The 18,611-nt window shown below is 46.1% G+C and overlaps 1 protein-coding gene across 1 annotated transcript in view; it reads right to left on the bottom strand.

Annotated features, from left to right (window-relative positions):
- Positions 1-1,614: 1,614 nt before the first annotated feature.
- Positions 1,615-18,611, bottom strand: part of Klhl3 (kelch like family member 3) — a 103,232-nt gene continuing 86,235 nt past the window's right edge. The window contains exons 10-16 of the mRNA XM_077796968.1: positions 17,092-17,209; positions 16,502-16,699; positions 14,614-14,715; positions 11,309-11,437; positions 8,093-8,233; positions 6,206-6,349; positions 1,615-2,378 (exon numbers count right to left, since the gene is read on the bottom strand). Coding sequence (XP_077653094.1) covers positions 2,350-2,378; positions 6,206-6,349; positions 8,093-8,233; positions 11,309-11,437; positions 14,614-14,715; positions 16,502-16,699; positions 17,092-17,209 — 861 coding nt within the window. The 3' untranslated portion in view covers positions 1,615-2,349. The remainder of the gene's footprint in view (positions 2,379-6,205; positions 6,350-8,092; positions 8,234-11,308; positions 11,438-14,613; positions 14,716-16,501; positions 16,700-17,091; positions 17,210-18,611) is intronic.

Genomic DNA, 18,611 nt, shown 5'->3' with positions numbered 1-18,611 from the left:
TCCTAGTCCCCATGAGAAAGGATGCATGAGGATGAAATAAACACGCCTCAGCAGCACTGCCAGCAGGGACAGCGCCTCCTAGGCAGGGAGATGCCAGGTGGGGCCAACAGCGAAAACCCAAAGGCAGAAAACACAGCTGACTAGCTTTCAGGGGAGGGATCTTTCTGGGAAGATGACACATAAAAACTAGCCTTCCCCATGTAAGCACAAATGTCTAGCTTCTTGGTGGTGGGAGAGGGGATGGGAATTCACCTCTCTTCTGATTGGAGGGCTTGTGTGAACAGCATACCTCAACCTCATTCTTACTACACGTACCGTCCCCCAAACAAGTGCTAGAACTTCTTTGGAGAGAGAGGAAGGACATTTGGAATAAAAAGCTTATTCTATCAACTTCCAACCCAGGGATAGGCAGAGCTCTGAAAATCACAGCCATCCCTGCTGTGAGACAAATCCCTGCTGGGTAAGACCAGAGCACCTAACTCAAGCATGCCTTGATTCCTCCAGAAACATCTTCTAGTTCCACCCAAGCTGTACTAAAACATCCTCTTACCAAGGCTATAAAATCTCCTGGGTACCTTGATGCTCTCCAAACATCTCACTGAAATAACACTTGCTAAATACTGGGAAGAGAAATTTCAACTTTAGTCAAAGTGGTCAACTAGCGGGGGAGAGTCCTAGGTTTCTAACTGCAAGGGCAAGGGACAGAGGGGTGCCAATCTCCTGGAATATCTGCTTGGAAGAAGCACAATTGTATCAGAAAGCCAACATCAGGGTTCATAAAGTCCCTTGGCTTCCTGACATCAGGAAAGGTTAACCCAGCTCCTAAAGTGTGAGACTATTCAAGACACAAAATGTCAATGTCACAATTCCAACATGAATAGTTTTCTAGCTTGGAAACTGCATGGCTTTAAGGTTTTGTTTTTTTAGTACAAATGACCCCCTGCACCCTCAAATATGCCACTCCAGATGCTTGAAATTCTATCATTGATAATCCTGACCAATGACTCAGCAAAGCTCTCATCAAACTCCTCTTTTAAAATGCAAGTGTCCTGGGAAGAGATCTCAAATCTAGGGTCCACTGCCATCTCCCCCCTCACAAGGGAAGCAAAGAGGGAAGGTGTCCTGAAGGCTGAGGCACAAACCCTGAATTGGAAGGAGAGCACAAGAAAAGGGAGAGAAGCATGAGACAGACCTGACCCTTGTCACAAAGTCCAAGGGCTGACACCAGTGGGTATACTCCTTGAAGTCCTTCATGGCCATCCCAATCATATGACCCCAGCCAACACAGAGACAGACTATCTCTGGGTTTGATGGAAGGGTGACCTGTTACTTATCCTCTAAATCAGAACACTTGTCAGTATAATTTGGTGCTGTGAATAATGAGACCCAAATGATAAGTATACATGGGGGCTGTCCTGTCCTGGGAAACCCAGAAGTCAGACCCCTTTCTGAGACCACTGTGGGCAGGGATTGAATCCTTACCACTTTGGTTTTTTGTTTTTGTTTTTTTCTTGTCTATTTTTTTTTCTCCAGTGTGATACCTGGGCTTCTCTGAAGAATTTGTTTTCCCTATGGAAGAGACACAAAATCTTCCAAACCCAGAATCCATGACATCAAAGATCAGAGGCCCAGATATGAAGACTGGGCCATTCTCACCTTCCCAGAGGAGAGCCTGAGGAAGAATGTCTGGCGAGGAGCACAGATTCTGTTTGCTCCCTGGCCTGGTACCCAGAGGACATGGCAGCTTCAAGAAAGGCCCAGAGCTACAGTAGTCAAGTCACCTGTACAGGTACGGTCAGAGGACTGCCCTGCCCTGGCCGATTACTCCTAGACATGCCCAGCCTATCCAAGTGGATCCCCAGAAGACAGCAGCTATGGCAGTCTTGGGGTTTCCATGGGACAAATCCAGAAGAGAGGTTTCTGTGATTTTGAGTTTTAGCATGGTGAAGGGATCAGTAGTAAAGAAATCAAGTGGGACGATCACACATCACACATCCCCACACCCCAGCCGAGAGAAACACCATGTTTTACACACACACACACACACACACACACACACACACACACACGGTTCTTTGTTGTCCCTGTAGAAACAAGAAAAAAAAGCCCAAAGGTGCTGCTGAGGCTGTCAGGAAATCCGCTGCTCAGGGTGGAGGCCAAAGCACCTTGGGGGAGAGGGAGGTGGGTCATCCAAGTCCATGCTGCGAGAGGCTGCACCGGTGGGAGAGGGTGCTGCTCACACCACCTCGGACCCTCCCAGTGAGTTGAATCCGGTCGTTAGGGTCCCGCGGCTCCCGGTCACAGGCAGCACTTGCTCCTTCCTCCGTCTCCTAACAGTGGGAGTTTGGGTCACAAGGACTTGTGGATCACAGCAACACCTAACATGAAAGGGGAAGAAAGTGATCACCTTAGCTTCTCCAAAGTTATTCAGAGTCCCAGGGAGGACAGCCTAAGTCACAGCTGAGGGAAATGGGTACACTTTTTATCCAAATATTAAAGGGTTTGTGAACCTGGGCTCCCAGCACTCAGCTATTTCTCACTCTAACAGCCAAGTCCTGGCAAGACATTTAAACCCACGGGCACAGTCCCTCAAACACTGCAGGTGTTTTAAGACTCACTGGGCAGGTGGGTGGACTCATCCTACACCATCACAAAGATCATTCAGATCTGAGACATCTCAGCTAATCTGCAGGCAGCACCCTCATTGAGAATACAGAGGTCCTGCACAGCTCTGTACTTGTGTCACCACAGAGAAGTGATTTGTGTCTGATTTTAGAAGACACTGAAATGAATTAGGAAGAACAGAAGACTGACTTCATGGAAGCAAAAAAAAAATATTGAATATAACCCTAGCTCTGCTACCTGTCATCCTGCACTGTGGCCTTAAGCCAAGTCCAGCCACCTCCTTACACCTAGTTCCCACACTATTTAATGTCATCTTACCAAGAGGCTCTTCCAGTGCTAAATTCTTTAAATTCTTTCAGCACCTAACTTGGTAAAAGGTGAAAGAGTACGACTTGGTGAATCCATGTGTGTGACCTACAATCTCTCCGTAGTAGACTGACACTACATGAAAGACACTGTAGACCAAGTCCTCTGCCACAGACACCAGCCAGTTACATGCTTAGATTCCCAGACTACTCTGCAGCTGGAAGTGCCAGGTGGTCCAGCTGTGGCCAATGACATTGTGAATGCAGGTCAGCCAGTGTTGCAGCCTGGACTTGTCCTCATCCTTCCTGGGATGCTTATGCAAGGTCAAGCTATGAGAAAGCTGGCAAAGGAAAATGGAGGGAGATACCTGGTTCTTCAGTGACAGTCTGGGTCACCAGTGAAACTGTGGATTTCTTCCTACCTGAGACAAATACACTTCCTTTCTTATACAAGCAACAGTCTGTCAGTTTTTCTGGCACCTGCTGCTAAACAAAATCCTAACTAAAACAGTGTCTACAGATAAGATGGTTATGGGAGCCTTGTTTTAACATATTCTCACAACTATAAAATGTTCTGGTTGAAGAGAACACTGCTAAAAGAAAGCCCAGGATACCTCATAAGAGAGATTCTGCCAAACATCCTTTCCTGGATAATGGTGACAACAAAGATGCGTGGAAGCAGAGAATCCTGAGTCTGGAAAAAGGCATGCTATATGACCTTGACAACATCTCACCTCCACCCTGGACAACTCTTTCATAAGGTAGTTTTTGTTTTTTGATTTGATTTTTTTTTTTGTACCAAGGATTGAACCTAAGGACACTTAAACACTGAGCACATCCTCAGCCCTTTTTATATTTTATTTAGAGACAGGGTCTTGCTGAGTTGCTTTACAGCCTCACTAAGCTGCTGAGGCTGGCTTTGAATTTATAATCCTCCTACCTCAGCCTCCCAAGCTGCTGGGATTACAGGCATGCCCACCACACCCAGCAGGTAACATTTTTTAAAGCAGGCTCCTGTATTGCTTTTTTTATGTAAGCATTCTCTTTTGATTATAAAAATAATATATTCTCATTATGGAAAATGTAGAACACAAAGAAAAAAATCTTTCAGCCTTTCACACAAAAACAACTGCCACTACATTTTTGGATTATTTCCTAGCTTCTAATTTGCGTAGTGATTATTTCTTAGCTTCACATTTGTTTACTGAGAGGGGTTCGGTGCCAGGCAGGCGCTGTGCAAAGCGCTGTACACATATTATCCCATTTCATTCTCACAACATCCCTCAGAGGCTCAGTGTAGTTTTGTTCCCATTTTACAAGTGATACAACAGAGGTTAAGTCAGACTGAATACCTGGTCCAGAGACCCAGGGCTAGCGGCAGAGCCAGGATTCAAGTTCAGATCTGACTCCATTATCCATTCCCAGAAGCAGTACCTGTTCAAGCCCACCACTGCCCCAAGGCAGAGCTACAGGACTGAACAGGGTTCACACTGCCCAGCTCCCTTTAACTGAATACCTGTCGCAAATATTTTCTCATGACATTAAAAATACACTTCTTGTAATGTTTTGAACAAACAACAATAAAAAAAATAAAATAAAAATACACTTCTGAAAAAATAGCCCAAAGATTAAGTATTTTCCTTATGAAAGACATTAAGTAGTTCTTGGTTTTTTGCTAAATAATTAACACTCCAATAAATAACTCTCTGAATCTTTACTTTTCTGAGAATGTCCCCAGACTTTAAGACTCACTGGGGCAAGGGATTGAACACAAAATTACATGCTTGTTTGTCTGCTTCCCACCTACATCTGGTGTAGGTAGAGAGTGAAAACAGGCACATGAAATATTCAGTACATGTAGGAAATTCTCACCAGCCATAGTGAAGCCCTCCTCTCTCATTAAGGCACATGTAGAACCAAGGGGAGATCCCACCAGTGTCTCAATGTCTTATCATAGAAAACAGCCTGCTCATCTCTCTACAATTTAAGAAAGTGATGGTGCTGATTTTCATAATTAGCCATTGGAACAGAATCGCTCTAGGAACAAAATGCTTCTAAAATCTTTCCTATTTAGCTAAAACAAAACAACAACAAAAAAACATTTTTTCCTACAAAAGGAAAAAAGTGAAAGAAGTTCATTGCAATAGGAGCCTTGTGCTGAAAGAATGTGATAAAACCCTTTGGAGCCTGCCTGATACCAATGGAGTCCAGATGAGGACTAAATGAGAAAATGTTTATAAATATTCAGGATGAATATCTGGTACATTGTGTGTGCTCAATAAGTAAGTGTCTGGCCTAACTATTCCAGTTTCTGGAGACCAGATTCAGGAGCTGGGCTACATCGTGGCTATACATTTGCTTGCCTCCCCAAAGAACCTGGACTTTTACAATATCAGCCCTGATGTCTCCCCAGCCCCTGTACCTTAGCAAACCCCACACACACTCCACAAGAAATAGGTAGACTCCATATCAGCCTACCATTATTCCTACTGACCTCTTACCCCAATCCTGAGCCAGGGTAGTATAAGGTGTATAGCTTAGAAGTCAAACCCAAGACTGAATTCTGACTTTGCCATATGTTAGTTTTGTGGCCTTTGCCAAGTTAAACTCTCAAAGCTCAGTTTTATTATCTGTAAAATGGAAGGATACAGTCCCATTCAGCCTTAGGGTGGATGGAAAAGAAGAAGGTAAATGTGTACACTGTACCTAACACATCCTCCCATGGCACAGAGAGGGGCTCCCAGCAAAGGGCAGTTCTTTGTGTCATTGTGACCCACTGTTAAGGATTGATGGAGCCCATCTCCTCCAGGTGGAGGTCCAGAACCTGCCAATTCTCAATTTATTATCCTATAAAGATGTACAGGGCATTCCACTCATAACTCATGTGTACTTCATCTTGTATTTCCCCTGTTCTGTGCAGATAGGGCTTATCTTTCCAACTCAACTTCCGGAGAGCAAGAACTGTACTTGTGCCACCTGGGAGCCTGGTACAAAATAAGCCAGGAATGGCAATGAAACTCTAAAGTGTTTTGTGGCAGTGCAAATCATTTGGAAGAAGCTCCCTGAAACACTACAATAAGAATGCTAAGGCTACATTTAGGTTCACAGGGGACAGGTTAATTATCAGCATCTTTCCTGGGCACAGAGTGAAGGAGTGGTAACAATGTGACAATTACCTGCCACCCCAGGAGGAGGCACTCAGTCCCAAGTTAAGCAAGCTCACATCTCTCCTCCTCCCCTCCCCAGCCCAGGGTGGGTGGAGCTGGAACACAGACCTGCATAGCTCCGGCCAGTACTCATATTGGTTGGTAGCAGTGTCCACTTGTCCGTGACAGGATTGTAGTACTCCACCGAAGCCAGATTGCAGGATCCATCGTCTCCTCCAACCACATACAGGAGCCCATTCACTGCACAGACCCCTGGAAGTCAAACAGAAGTCACCGGAGACATTAGGGCACCAGAGACCTGGATTGCAGCAGATGCATGCTGGCTGCCCTGGAGGTTCATTCTCTCACACATGGTGGGACCATGGAGATCCAGCTCCGCAGGTCTGGGTTTGCTCAGAGGCAGCACATGCTGCCAACAGCCACTACTAGGCTCTGAGGATCCCCTATCCTAATAGTTATTTCTCTCACTACCACACAGTCCCTCAGATGTTCCCTCCATGCCTTCTGATAGAGCATTGTGAGTTCTCTCAATGAATACTGAGCACCCAGCACAAAGACCTCCTAGCCCCACAAGCTGGAGAACAAAACAGTTGAGTGATTTTGTACATGTTACTAATTCTCTGCTTGTAAGCTTTCCCCTGTGTGGTGCTAATGGCAGTGTCTGTAACCCCTTCACAAGACAGAGTTCTAAACTCACACACCATTCCTAGGGTCCAGGCTCCCCTCCTATCCTTAATGGGATTACTTAATGGGATTAGATTACTCCTAATCTCAGAGTAAACCAGTTGCAGGGCAAGGTCTCAAGAAGTGGGGACTAAAGATTAAGAACGTATAACTAAGATGATGCCCTAAAAAGTAGTGTTGGTATCAGTGTTGGTGAGGATACTCTCAATATTAGTGAGAGAATAAAACGGACCACCTTCCTGAATGCACAGGTGCTCCCTCTGACTCAAAATTTCACTTTTCACCTTTTATTATAAGAAATAATTTCAAATATGTGCATTGATTTAACTACAAGAACCATTTACAATAACCAAACTACTACTTAGACTCTAAGACAAGAAAATAATGTAAACAAATTCAGCGTCTCATAGGATGTTGATGAAAGATGGTGAAGGGAGCTTTTAAAAGCAGTTATAAAACAGTGTTATAGTGTGACTCCATATTTGTTATTAACAGAAATATCTATATGTGAAAATTTGCATATACTCCTGTTTACATTTAAACTTTTTCTCAGACTTCAGATCCTGCCTTAGGGTCTGTAATTCCCTGCTCATGTGGCTTAAGGTCAAATGCCAAGTTAAATCACGGCAGACTCAGGCACTGAGTAAATCAGTAAACTTCCCCTCCGTTTATACTTCCAACAAGTCAGCCACAAATGGGTTTAGCAAACAGGTAATGTGAGAATGAAGGTAATAATTCTGCCTGAAAGAAACCTGTTTGTCTTTCCAGCCTGGGAGGGTGGGCTCAGCTGATGCTTTCCCAAAGCACAGAGGCATGACCAAAAGGACAAAACTCCAAAAGGAAATAGCTTGACAGGACTCTCAGGCTCCAGAAGATACACATCTAAACCCCCTAGGGAAGGAACAGTGGAAGGGAAAGAAAGGACAAGAGACACAGGAAGTACAAAGAAGGGAATAAAGGAAGTGGTTCTCCTGGAGAACAGTCAAGGGTCCACCTTTCCCTGTAAGGAAGGAGACAGTTGACATTACTTCTGTCAACTGCATGCAGTAAAATAATCACCGTTCATGGGGGGATGGGGTGGGGGGGGGGGGGATGACGACCCTTGTGCATCTAAATGCAGAGACTTGTGGCAAGTATTTTGTGTCCTGAGCTCTCCCCTCCCCTCACCTAGAGCCTACCCAGCAGATGGATACTCCCTCCCTATTCAGTGTTCGAGCTCAGCTTGAGATGCTGAGAGTCTCTCCCCTCTTCCTCTCATGGAGAGCTGTTACATGCAGAGCAAAGAGGCCCAGGACTCCCACGTCCCATTACCTGCATTGCGTCGGCACATGTTCATGTCCGCCACCTGCTTCCAGGTGTTTGTTCCAGGATCGTAAACTTCAACACTCTTCCTCACCAAGGGCCCATCATGACCGCCTGTGGCATACAGCTGTCCGCTGAGCACCCCAACCCCTGAAAGGCAGAGCGGTGTCCGGGCCTTAGGCTGGCTACAGGAACCAGACACCATGAGGCTTGATGTCCAGCCCCAGATGGTCACCACCAGCAGGTGACTTGGGGAGTGCTGTTTTACCTCCCTGGACTTCAGTGTTCTCATCTGTAAAACAGATACAATGATACCCTTCCCGCCTCCTCAAGAGATTGCCAACGTGGAAATGTTGAAATATACGGCAAATATGACCCCATTCCTGTTTTAAAAACATAAAAAAAAGACTGAAATTCACCCAGACATTCAAAGTAGTTATTTCTGGGGAGTAAAATCACATTTCTTTCTTTTTTGCCTACCTATAATGCCTTGCCTTCCAAAACTGTTGCATTACTCAGCATTGTAATAATCGAGTCAAAGGGTTAAAAATTGAAACTAGCCATGCAGTAAGTGTGCTAAGATCATTACCAAAGAGACCTCCCTCATAGTCTTGAGCGGAAGCTGTTTTTCTGCCCACTTCTCTCCTGGATACCAGAGGGCATTAGACCAGGCACTGAGCTGGCCAGCCTGAGGCATCATTTACAAGCTTCAGTGCAACCTTTTAAAATCCTTTAATACAAGTCAAGGAGACAAAAATCAATAAAGGAGGGTGGTGGCACCTAGAAAGAGCAACTGGCCTGGTGACTGGGACACCTGGGTTCTAGACCTGCCTCTAATTCCTCCATTGGGTGATCCTTTCCTTTCTGGGCCTCAGTTTTCCCATTTATGATGGAAGGGGGATGGAATGGGTCAGAAATGCCTGTGGACTACTCCCCTTGATGGACAGGCTGCATCTCCAACAGCTGGGGGATTTCTGAGAAGGTAGGTTCTAGGGCTTCACTCCCAGACACACTGGTCAAGAGCCTAGAAAAGTTCCACGGGTAATTAGGATGTGCAGCCAGGTTTCAAATTCAAGAACTAAATTTGTAAAACATAAACTTCATATGGACAGAGAACTGTCTTATCCTTGCCTTGTTCCCTGTGCCAGGTAGTTTAAGTCCTCAGCAGACATTTGAATGACAAAGTGTGTAAAATTCCCTTCAGCAATTAGGTTAGCAAACTAGTGGTTCCTAGCAATTGCCCTAAACTAACAGCAGATGGAGCTATTGTACCGGCGATGGCTAGCTAATGGATGCAGGCCTAGCAAGTCAAATGGGTTCCTAAGCTCCACCTTCCCTTCCTCCAAGGTGGGCAAGAACTGCTACCCCTGGAACCCTGAGATGGCCTTCTTTCCCCTAAATATCCTCTGGTGTTGCCCACACCCTGCTGAGGAAGGAAGCAGTCTTCCAGGCACTCGTGGGCGGCCTGATCCATGAACTCAGATGCAGAGGTTTCCCGTATCTAGAGCCCAGCCTGGGTACCTCCAAGGGTCTCAGGCACCTGGAAGACAGGGCCTTTGGTCTCTGGGCCCTCAGCCACCAAAAAACACCCCTAAGACAAGTATGTGGGTTCCCAAGTAGGGGGTGAGACTTGCCAGGGGTGAAGTAGCCAGGGCGACAATAATCTGAGGAAAGAGTTCATTCCCTAAGTCAAGGTCACTGTATCTCCTAGGGACAAAGGTATTGGGATGACATAATCCTGGGTCTTTTTTAGCTAGGTTTAAAAGGCAATATCAGAGCTTAGTAACATCCACTCAACAGTAACCTTCTAAGCAGCTTACAGACAAAGGTTACTTCATCCACATGGATGAGCGTGAACTTTCAGAGGCAGGTGAGAAGTCCTAGTTTCAGTAGATCTGCCTCAGCACACTTTCCCCTGGGGAGCTTCCTCAGAACAGCCGAGCAGGACAGTGTGCATAACCTGCTCTTCTGAGCTGTTCATACATGCGTGAGCCTTGAGCACCTGCTCTCATGCCTGGAGAACAGGAGAGGACTTCTGGGAAGTATAATGTATGGACTCTAAAAATCCTAAGTTACTACAGGAGTTTTATGGAAGGGAAGAATCATGGGATCTGTTGAACTGGTCCTTAAGGAACATCTGCTCCAACCCACTCATTTCATATCTGAGAAACTGAAGATCAGAAATGGAGGGGGTCTTATCCAAGGTCACAGAGCAAGTTAGAACAGACCCAGCACTGAAGCCCAAGTTTCCTAACTGCCAGGCATCTGCTCCACACTCAGGAAGGGCTGATCTGTCAGGATCCGCAGAGGCAAGCTCCTGAAAATAGCACTCCAAACAGGAACATACCAGAGGGGGTGGGGGAAGAGGGGAGAGAGAGGAGGGGGAGGGGAGAACAGATGGTTACTTTGAGTTGTGGCTGGGAATCAGTAGCCACACACCAGAGGAACTGCATCCATGGCCTCTGCCTACCCCCTAGTCCTTTTCCTGGGGCCTCTAGGAACATGGAGAGACCAAGCAGGGAAAGAGGGACTGCTGCCACAGCTCCTGAAACAGCCCAAAGGACCACAGAAGCACTAGTGGAAAACCACTTGGAAGTCATCCTCTTCCCATGTTGGAAGGGGGTAGATGTGAGGCAAAGGGGGGATGAGGGAGGGACACAGGTTTATTTCCAGATGTGAAGACTTCCAACCTCAAGACAGGGATTTCAGACAGGCAGGCTGGGCTGTGTCCACTAAAGTCTGGGCGCTTGTCCTACTACTTCACAGGAATGAGCCTCTCGTGATTAATCTAGGGGTTAAAAGACAACTCTGGAGAGAGAATTCCAACTCTGGCAATTATTCAACCCTTAGTAGACTTACTTCCAAAATCTGGTAAGTGGAATCAATATTATCAATATTGTAATATAACCAATATTGTATCTGCTGACTAAATATAATACTGATGCACAGAAAGGGCCTGGTCCCTAGTAAGCCTTCACTTTGAGGAAATATAGACCCTCCATACAAACAGGGTGATGATAAAGAACATTATTTCTTCCACTCTCTAGCAAAAGGATCTCTGGGAAAGGTGCACTTACAAGCACTGTAGCTGCAAAGGTGCTAATGGGATTATATACAGTAGAAGGAAAAAAAGAAGAAAAGTAAACTAAAATGTAAGGTTATGTCACTGGGCTCCAGACCTGGCTGTGCGCCAAGCAGCCAGTCTGCACCCTGAGACTCCCCTACCTGCACCACTGCGGCGGGTGCTCATGTCAGCCACATATGTCCACTCGTTGGTCGCTGGGTTGTACTGCTCCACGGTGCTCAGACACTGGCGGGAGGCCCCATCATAACCCCCAACGGCATAAAGCTTCCCTGGAACAGACAAAGAGGATGAGGATGGTGCCAGGGACGCTAGCAGGGCACTGAAGCTTGGCTGACGCCCACCTTTAACCCATAGGGCACTCTTACTTTAGACTGCTGGGCCCCCTTCCTCCAGAGGAATGCAGGCTTATGTCCCCAGCAGGGGAAACCGTCTTCACATTTCTGCCTTCTACTTGCTCCTAAGTCCTGAGCTCTCTAGAAGCAATTCTGAACCTCGTTCTAAATAAGAACTCCAAAGACCCAGTTGAACCTATGACTTGGCACCACCAGGCTCAACATATTCTTGCTGGTGAACTAGGTTAATGCTTCTCTAGAACAGAGCACCTGTACTGGATAGATGGAGAGCTGGAGGGCTCTCGGCGATTACCAGGCAGGCTAACCATCTGGCTAACGGCTTCCAATAACAGATGGGATAAATGTGGAAAAATCTTCTTCAGTGAGAGCCCAGACTCGAGCACATAGCCACTGTTTCTGTTCTTTCCATATTTTCACAGGCAGAGCTTGTGTGTGGAGTGCACTATGTAGATTCTGGGCTGAGGTGGCTGGACTTTTGTGCAGACAACGCTGGGAGCTCCAAGCCATGCATGAGGGCCCTGAAGCACCATCATCTATTTTTAAAATAAAAATACCACAAAGCTATTACCCAGTAGCATCATTTCTTCCTGGGGCCGGGGACTAGGAGCAAGATGGGACAAAGGAGCAGAAAATTGGTATTCTAGCTGCTTGACAACAGAGATTTGAACCTTTTGGATTTAATATTTAGTCTTAGAATGCGATGGGACAGCCCTTTCTGTAGGGGAGAGGAAGTAACCCTACTTCACCTGATCTTGGGGGGCGGGGAGCATGAGTTACAGAACAAGGATGTTGAAAACCAGCTATAGGCTGAGTAAACACTACCAAGTGCAAATCTTTTTGACAGGATTATTTAATCAATACATTTTGGGGGTCATTATATGCTTATATAAGAGTACAACAAAAATGAGAAAACCTGAAATAAATACTTGAAGTTAAATTTTTAGGCTCAAAACTATACCCTACCACCAGGGTTACTGATGTATGTAAGAAATGTACAATTATTCTTCTATTGTCACTGGGCCTGGTTTTGTTTTCTTCCCCAGAGTCCTCTCCACTGACACTTCTGAAAAAAATAGACCTCTCCTGCTCGTTCAGCCCTCACCAAAGTCAAAGCAAAAAAACACAAAACCAAACACAAAACAAACAACAACAACAAACCAGGCCACCCACATGGTGTGGCTGGTTCACTGTGACCTTTCCTTAATACACCCCCACTCTGCTAGGGAGCTTCTGCCTACACTCTGATCCTAATACTCTCTTTTCCTGAGCAGAGATTCTTCCAAGAAGCCAGGAGAAACTATCCTAATTTCCTCCATGTTTTCTAAGTGTCCTTCAGACTCCACAGCGTGCAGGAGAGGATGCCATTTAGGGAAGCAAACCAGACAATGCACAGAGCTGCATTCCTGCCTCCACACCTAGTCCCACTGCTGCCCCAGGTGACTCACAGCCCACGGAGCTTCACATTCAGGAGGGGAAAGAAAAGTGAGTTCCAATCTGTCCTCCACCTCCACAGGGCAGGCTCCAAGACAGTGCTTCTTCCACACACAGAACATGCTCACAAAAGCCTTTGTCAAGGGGAGTATTCTAAATTACTACCATTAAGGCACCTCCTCTAACCCCCACCAGCCATTCCAACCCTGCATCAGCTGAAAAAAATACCTACTCAAGGTATATCCTTGACTCTATTAACAGGGATTTGCTATTTTTAAGCCCTGGTCTATTGTTTCATATTCCTGGCTGAGGAACAAGGGGGGAATGGGAAGGTGGCTAGACAAAGCACTTAGATTTGGCAGACAAATCAATTTCTGTTCCACCAAGAGGATGAGACTGCAAGAAACAATTTATCTTGGTTGGCGGAAAAAAAATCCTTGTAGTCACTTAAGATGACTTGTTTTGTGTGTTAAAATAGCTTTAAATGAAAATTTAAACTATGCAAACCAGTACAGAAAAAGAATATTTCTATTATTGTCTAACTGCATATTCCACTCTGCCCAAAGCATGTGTACATGGGCGTGTTCTTGCTGTGTGCATGAGAGAGAGAGAGAGAAAGAGAGAGAGCAAGAGAGAGAGAGAGAAGAGAGAGAGAACACACATCTGTGTACACGTCCAAGTGAAGAAATCTTCCAGTTGTCCCCACGCATCAGGACAGGCTAATCGGCTAATGACATCCCATAAACTCTAGCCTTTTTGGTTCAAAAAATACTTTATGCCTTGGCATGTTGAATTCACACATATTTGTAAAACTCCTACCCATTAGCACTTGTTAATGGTCTGAAGGAGCAGAGACAGCACAGAACAGTGGAAGAGCATTGGGCTGGAGCTGGGAGACAGGCTGAGGACTGGCTGCACAGTTCCCTACCACCGCAGTGTGCAGCTCATCCCTGAAACTCTTTGGGACTCAGTTTCTCCATCTGGAGAGAGTGGAGAAACTCTGAGTTCTGCCTATCTTCTTCAGAAGAGTTTTGGGAATAAAATGAGAGATGGATAATTTACAAACAACTGCACACTGTCTGGCCAGGCCCCCAGCCAGCCTCCTGCCTCACCCCGCACACTTCCAACTGCCCTGCGGAGAGAGTTGTCAGACCGGAGAAGAGGCTCTGCTTAATGTGCCATGTTTGCACATATGAGAAAAATGTTCAGTAGGGGGTGGGGTTGTGGCTCAGTGGTAGAGTACTTGTCTAACAAGTGTGAGGCGCTGGGTTCAATCCTCAGCACCATATTTTAATAAATGAAGTCCCATTAACAACTAACAAAATATTTTTTAAAAATTAATCCAAGAAAATTAATCCACCACAGTGGGGACTCTGGATTCCTACCCTCAGCAGAGCTGTTGACAAGTGGACAGAGACAGGATGGCATTTCCTCTGGGCTCTTCCTGTTTTCCCCAACCCAATCAAACACCTCTCAGCCCTCGGCTAAAGCTTCACCTCCCTCGTCTCAACCACCCTCTTCTGTTAAATCAGGAACAATGGCTCCTAACTCAGCAGTGATCTGAAAAAACGGAGCCATGTTAGAGCATCGAACATGATGCCAGACCCAGCACAAGGTCTGGGGGCCAGGGTAGGGCTGGCCGCCCATTACTGCCTCCTTACCCTCCACAACGCCCACACCCACACTGCTGCGCCGCGTGTTCATCGGGGCCACAAAGAACCACTCGTTGGTCTTGTAGCTGTAGGCTTCCACCGACGCCAGGCCTGGGAGACAAGAGACTCGTGAGATTCTGCCGCACCAGGCCTCTGCTGACAGTGGGGAGTCCAAACCTGGGGGCTGCAGACCTGCATGCATGGCCTGGTGCCACCTCTGCCTCTCCATGTGGCCCTTGACGACTCCCTGAAACACATCTGCAGTGGCCACCTGAGGGGACACTAAGACTTGACTCAGAGGACGGGTTATGAGTGGACGGGGGTGTGCCTGAGCTGTTCTGCCAAGGTAAATAAGTCACTGAACTCACAGAAAGGAACGCTTTGATTCCAAGCAGAGACGTGAGGCTGCCTCATCGAGCCCCTGTTCCAACCCCCTTTTCCCTGGTCTTCCTCTGCCTCCAGAGCTAGAAAGTTAAAAACTTGTCTTTGAAGATTCCCTTGCAGCTAGGGGTGACCAAGTCAATGATATCTAAGTAGAAATCTCATTGGGATTTTTGAAATAACCTTTACTTTTCTGAGATAGGTATCACTCTTTCTTGCTTCTTGTTACCTGGAACACAAATGTATTGACTGGAAATAGAACAGCCACATTGTGATTAGAAGGAAAAGGCCCAGAGAATCTTAGGAACTTGGCCCCAATTTCCTTGAGCAATTAGATCAAGTCAGGAACTCCTTTTCTTGTTTCTCAAAAATAAAACAAAAATTCTTTATTTTAAAGCCATAGTATAGTTGGACTTTCTACTTAGAACCAAAAAAGCAGGTCCTAAATGAAGCAATGTACCACTATCCCTTCTGCTCAATAAACATAGCCTCTAGAAAAGCTAAAGAAAATGGAATTTGTGAAGCAACATGAAGAATGAGAAACATCACCAAATTGTGAAGACATAAATGAAACTTTAGAGAAGTAAAAAATATTGTGTTTTTACTTTTTCTTCCCTTGTGGCTGAAGAACACCATTTTATTTTAGTGAGTTGGTGTCTACACAGACATCTACCCAGCAGTATGAGTACAGATGAGATCTTCTCTCCAAGTCCATGTCTTCTAATGGTTCAGACTGAAATTTTTGAAGCAAGGTAAAATCCAGGAGCAAGGAGTCCACCTGTGGTGGCCCAGTCTAGTGAGACTCAGTGGGGCAGTAGAAAGGGCAATGGACAAGTCTGGCTGCCAGTGTGGCCTGAGCCAGGCTTCTTCCCACTGCTGAGCCTTTGTTCCCTTATTTGTTCAGTAGAAGGTGCAGACTAGGCACACTTGAGTGTAGGCTCCTTCCCAGAGCCCTAGAGATCATACATGGAGACTTTCATAGTCTGTATGAATATGTTCCTATTCTGTGGGGGCCTGGCTATGGCTCCAAAAGCTGGGTAAGGAAGGATGGTGCCGTAGTTTGGTTTCTATTGCCCCCAAAGGCCCATTGTTGAAGGCTTGGTCCCTGGATCAGTGCTATAGGGTACCTTCAGCAGAAGGGGCCTTGAAGGAGGTCTCCGGGTCTCTAGGAGTGTGCCCTTGATGGCAGTGTGGGTCCCACTTCCTGTTCCTTTTGCTGCCTGGTGATGAGCCAGGCAGGTTTGCTTGGCCATGTGCTCCTTCCATGAGGTGCTGCCTCACCACAGGCCTAAAGCAAAGGGTGACCTGAGCAGAGACTTGACCTTCAAAACCATAAGCCAAAATAAATCTTCTCCTTATAACTATCCCAGAGGAAAGCTGAGTAACACGGATGTGTGTGTTGCTGCGACAGTGCTGCAGAAGGACAGAGGTCAGCCCAGCAACTGGCTGGACAAAATGAGGCTGCATGGAGGGTGTACCCAGGTGGGGATGGGGAGGGAATAGGTCCTGGACCTACCAGTACTGCCATCGAAGCCTCCCACCGCGTACAGCAGGTCATTGAGCACAGCCGCACCCAGTGTGCTCCGGCGCTCCTGCATGCTGGCAATGGACGTCCACTGGTCCTTCACACCGTCATACACGTCCACGGTCCGCACCCGCAGGGAGCCATTAAATCCGCCCACAGCATACACGTGGCCGGCCATGAACACCACACCTGAGGCACAGGAAACCAAGGCACGAAGGTTAGGTTAGGTGGCTGGCTGAGCGTGTTGATGCATGATAACGTGGGAGCAGGCAGGCAACACATAACTCACCACAGAAGACGATCTCCGACTACAGACACCTGGGGGTCACTGTGGGGCTCACTGGATTTCTTTTCCCATTTGCTTTTCTAATTTTGCTTGATTCAAGCAAATGCCTGAATTTGCTTACTCTCCCAGCTACGAAAGAACTGACCGCAGAAGGGACAGCCCAAAACCGAGCAGGTAGGGAAGGCAAGGGAGCCTGAAACACACAGGTGTCTGAAGAACTAAGGAGCACTGTGTGACTTCCAACACAGGGTACTAACCAGCCAGGAAAACGCAGCTGCTGGACTGGGGGACTCACCGGCTCTGCATCTCCTGGATGGAAGCTCTGCAATCTGATCCCACCGGTCCTCCTCAAAATCATAGCACTCCACGCTGCGGATTGCCTTAGGTGCTTGGCCACCAACCACAATCATGACCTCCAGAAAGACAAGGGAACATTAGCTGGATCTTCCTAACACCAGATTAATGGGTGATCTATCCCTGGTTCTTCTACATGCTTAGTGCCCAGGGGCTGAGCGTTGTCTGAGCTCACAGTTACAGAAGTACGTATGTGAAGATGCTGCCACAAGTCACCAACATATATGAATATTAAAGAAAAAACTAACCAGCATCTTCCTACAGAAACACAACCACAAGTTCTATATTTCCAAAATACCCTAGTTGGGGCAATGGTGGGGGTACATTAAGCTTAAGCATCCTCCGCCATCTCAGTATCCTGGAGGACTGGGATGGGAAGTTCAATTTTACAGTGAAACAAACTTGAATATATTTTAGAAGAGTGCAGATTTGGATGCATTAAGAAAAAATTATTATTTAAAAGTATTTCTAAATGTCTAGCTTGCAGGGCACACTCATTGCAGTATAGAAAAAAATATTTGTACAATAGTGTATGTGTGATGGTTATCACAAAACTTATTTAACTGATGATGCTTTGAAAAATGGCACTAACAGTGGCTATTTCCACAGGTACAGCAGTCACTATCATATCGGGCAGTGTTAAGTGTGTCGTCATTCACTTGTCACCATGACCCTGTGAGACAGACATTATCATCCACGTTGACAGATGAGGGGAGTAATCTCAGAGAACAAGGCCCAAGGTCACACATGTAGGGGTGGCAGAAGAGAGGCTAAAACTGCAGGCAACCTGACACAGGCCTGAGGCTGGCCCTACCCCCCCTGTTCTGAAGACTAGGTCCGTAGCCCATGAAAACACAGGTCATTGCATCTGTTTGTCAAAATGTAGGTCACATTTCATTAGTGGGTTATGAAATCAATTCAGTGGGTTACAACTAGTGTATTTTTGTAAACAGGACAGAAAATACCATAGCAAGGATGCTATGTCATGAAATAGCCAGGACACCTGTGTGTCCTCCAGATGGCATTTCCTACTGCAGGACTTGGTCAAAAAAAGGAAAGCCATCGCTAAACTGTGGAACCAACCGAGATGCCCTTCAGTTGATGAATGGATAAAGAAAATTTGGTATGTATACAAATGGAATACTATTAAGCATTAAAAGAAAATAAAATCATGGCATTTGAAGGTAAATGGATGGAGTTGGAAAATATAATGCTAAGTGAAGCTAGCCAATCTAAAAAAAAAAAAAACCCAAATGCCAAATGTTTTCTCTGATATAAAGATGCTGATTTACAATGGGGTTGGGGGGACAGCATGGGTGGATTAGATGAACTCTAGATAGAGAAAGGGGAAGGAGGGGAAGGGAGGGGGAATGGGGGTAGGAAAGAGGGTAGAATGAGATGGATATCATTACCATAAGTACATGTATGAAGACATGAATGGTGTGACTACTTTGTGTACAA

This window comes from Urocitellus parryii, chromosome 1 (assembly GCF_045843805.1).
Source record: "Urocitellus parryii isolate mUroPar1 chromosome 1, mUroPar1.hap1, whole genome shotgun sequence".
NCBI classification, from domain to species: domain Eukaryota; kingdom Metazoa; phylum Chordata; class Mammalia; order Rodentia; family Sciuridae; genus Urocitellus; species Urocitellus parryii.
The sequence above is the reverse complement of the archived record's forward strand: the minus strand, read 5'-3'. Positions and strand labels throughout refer to the sequence as shown.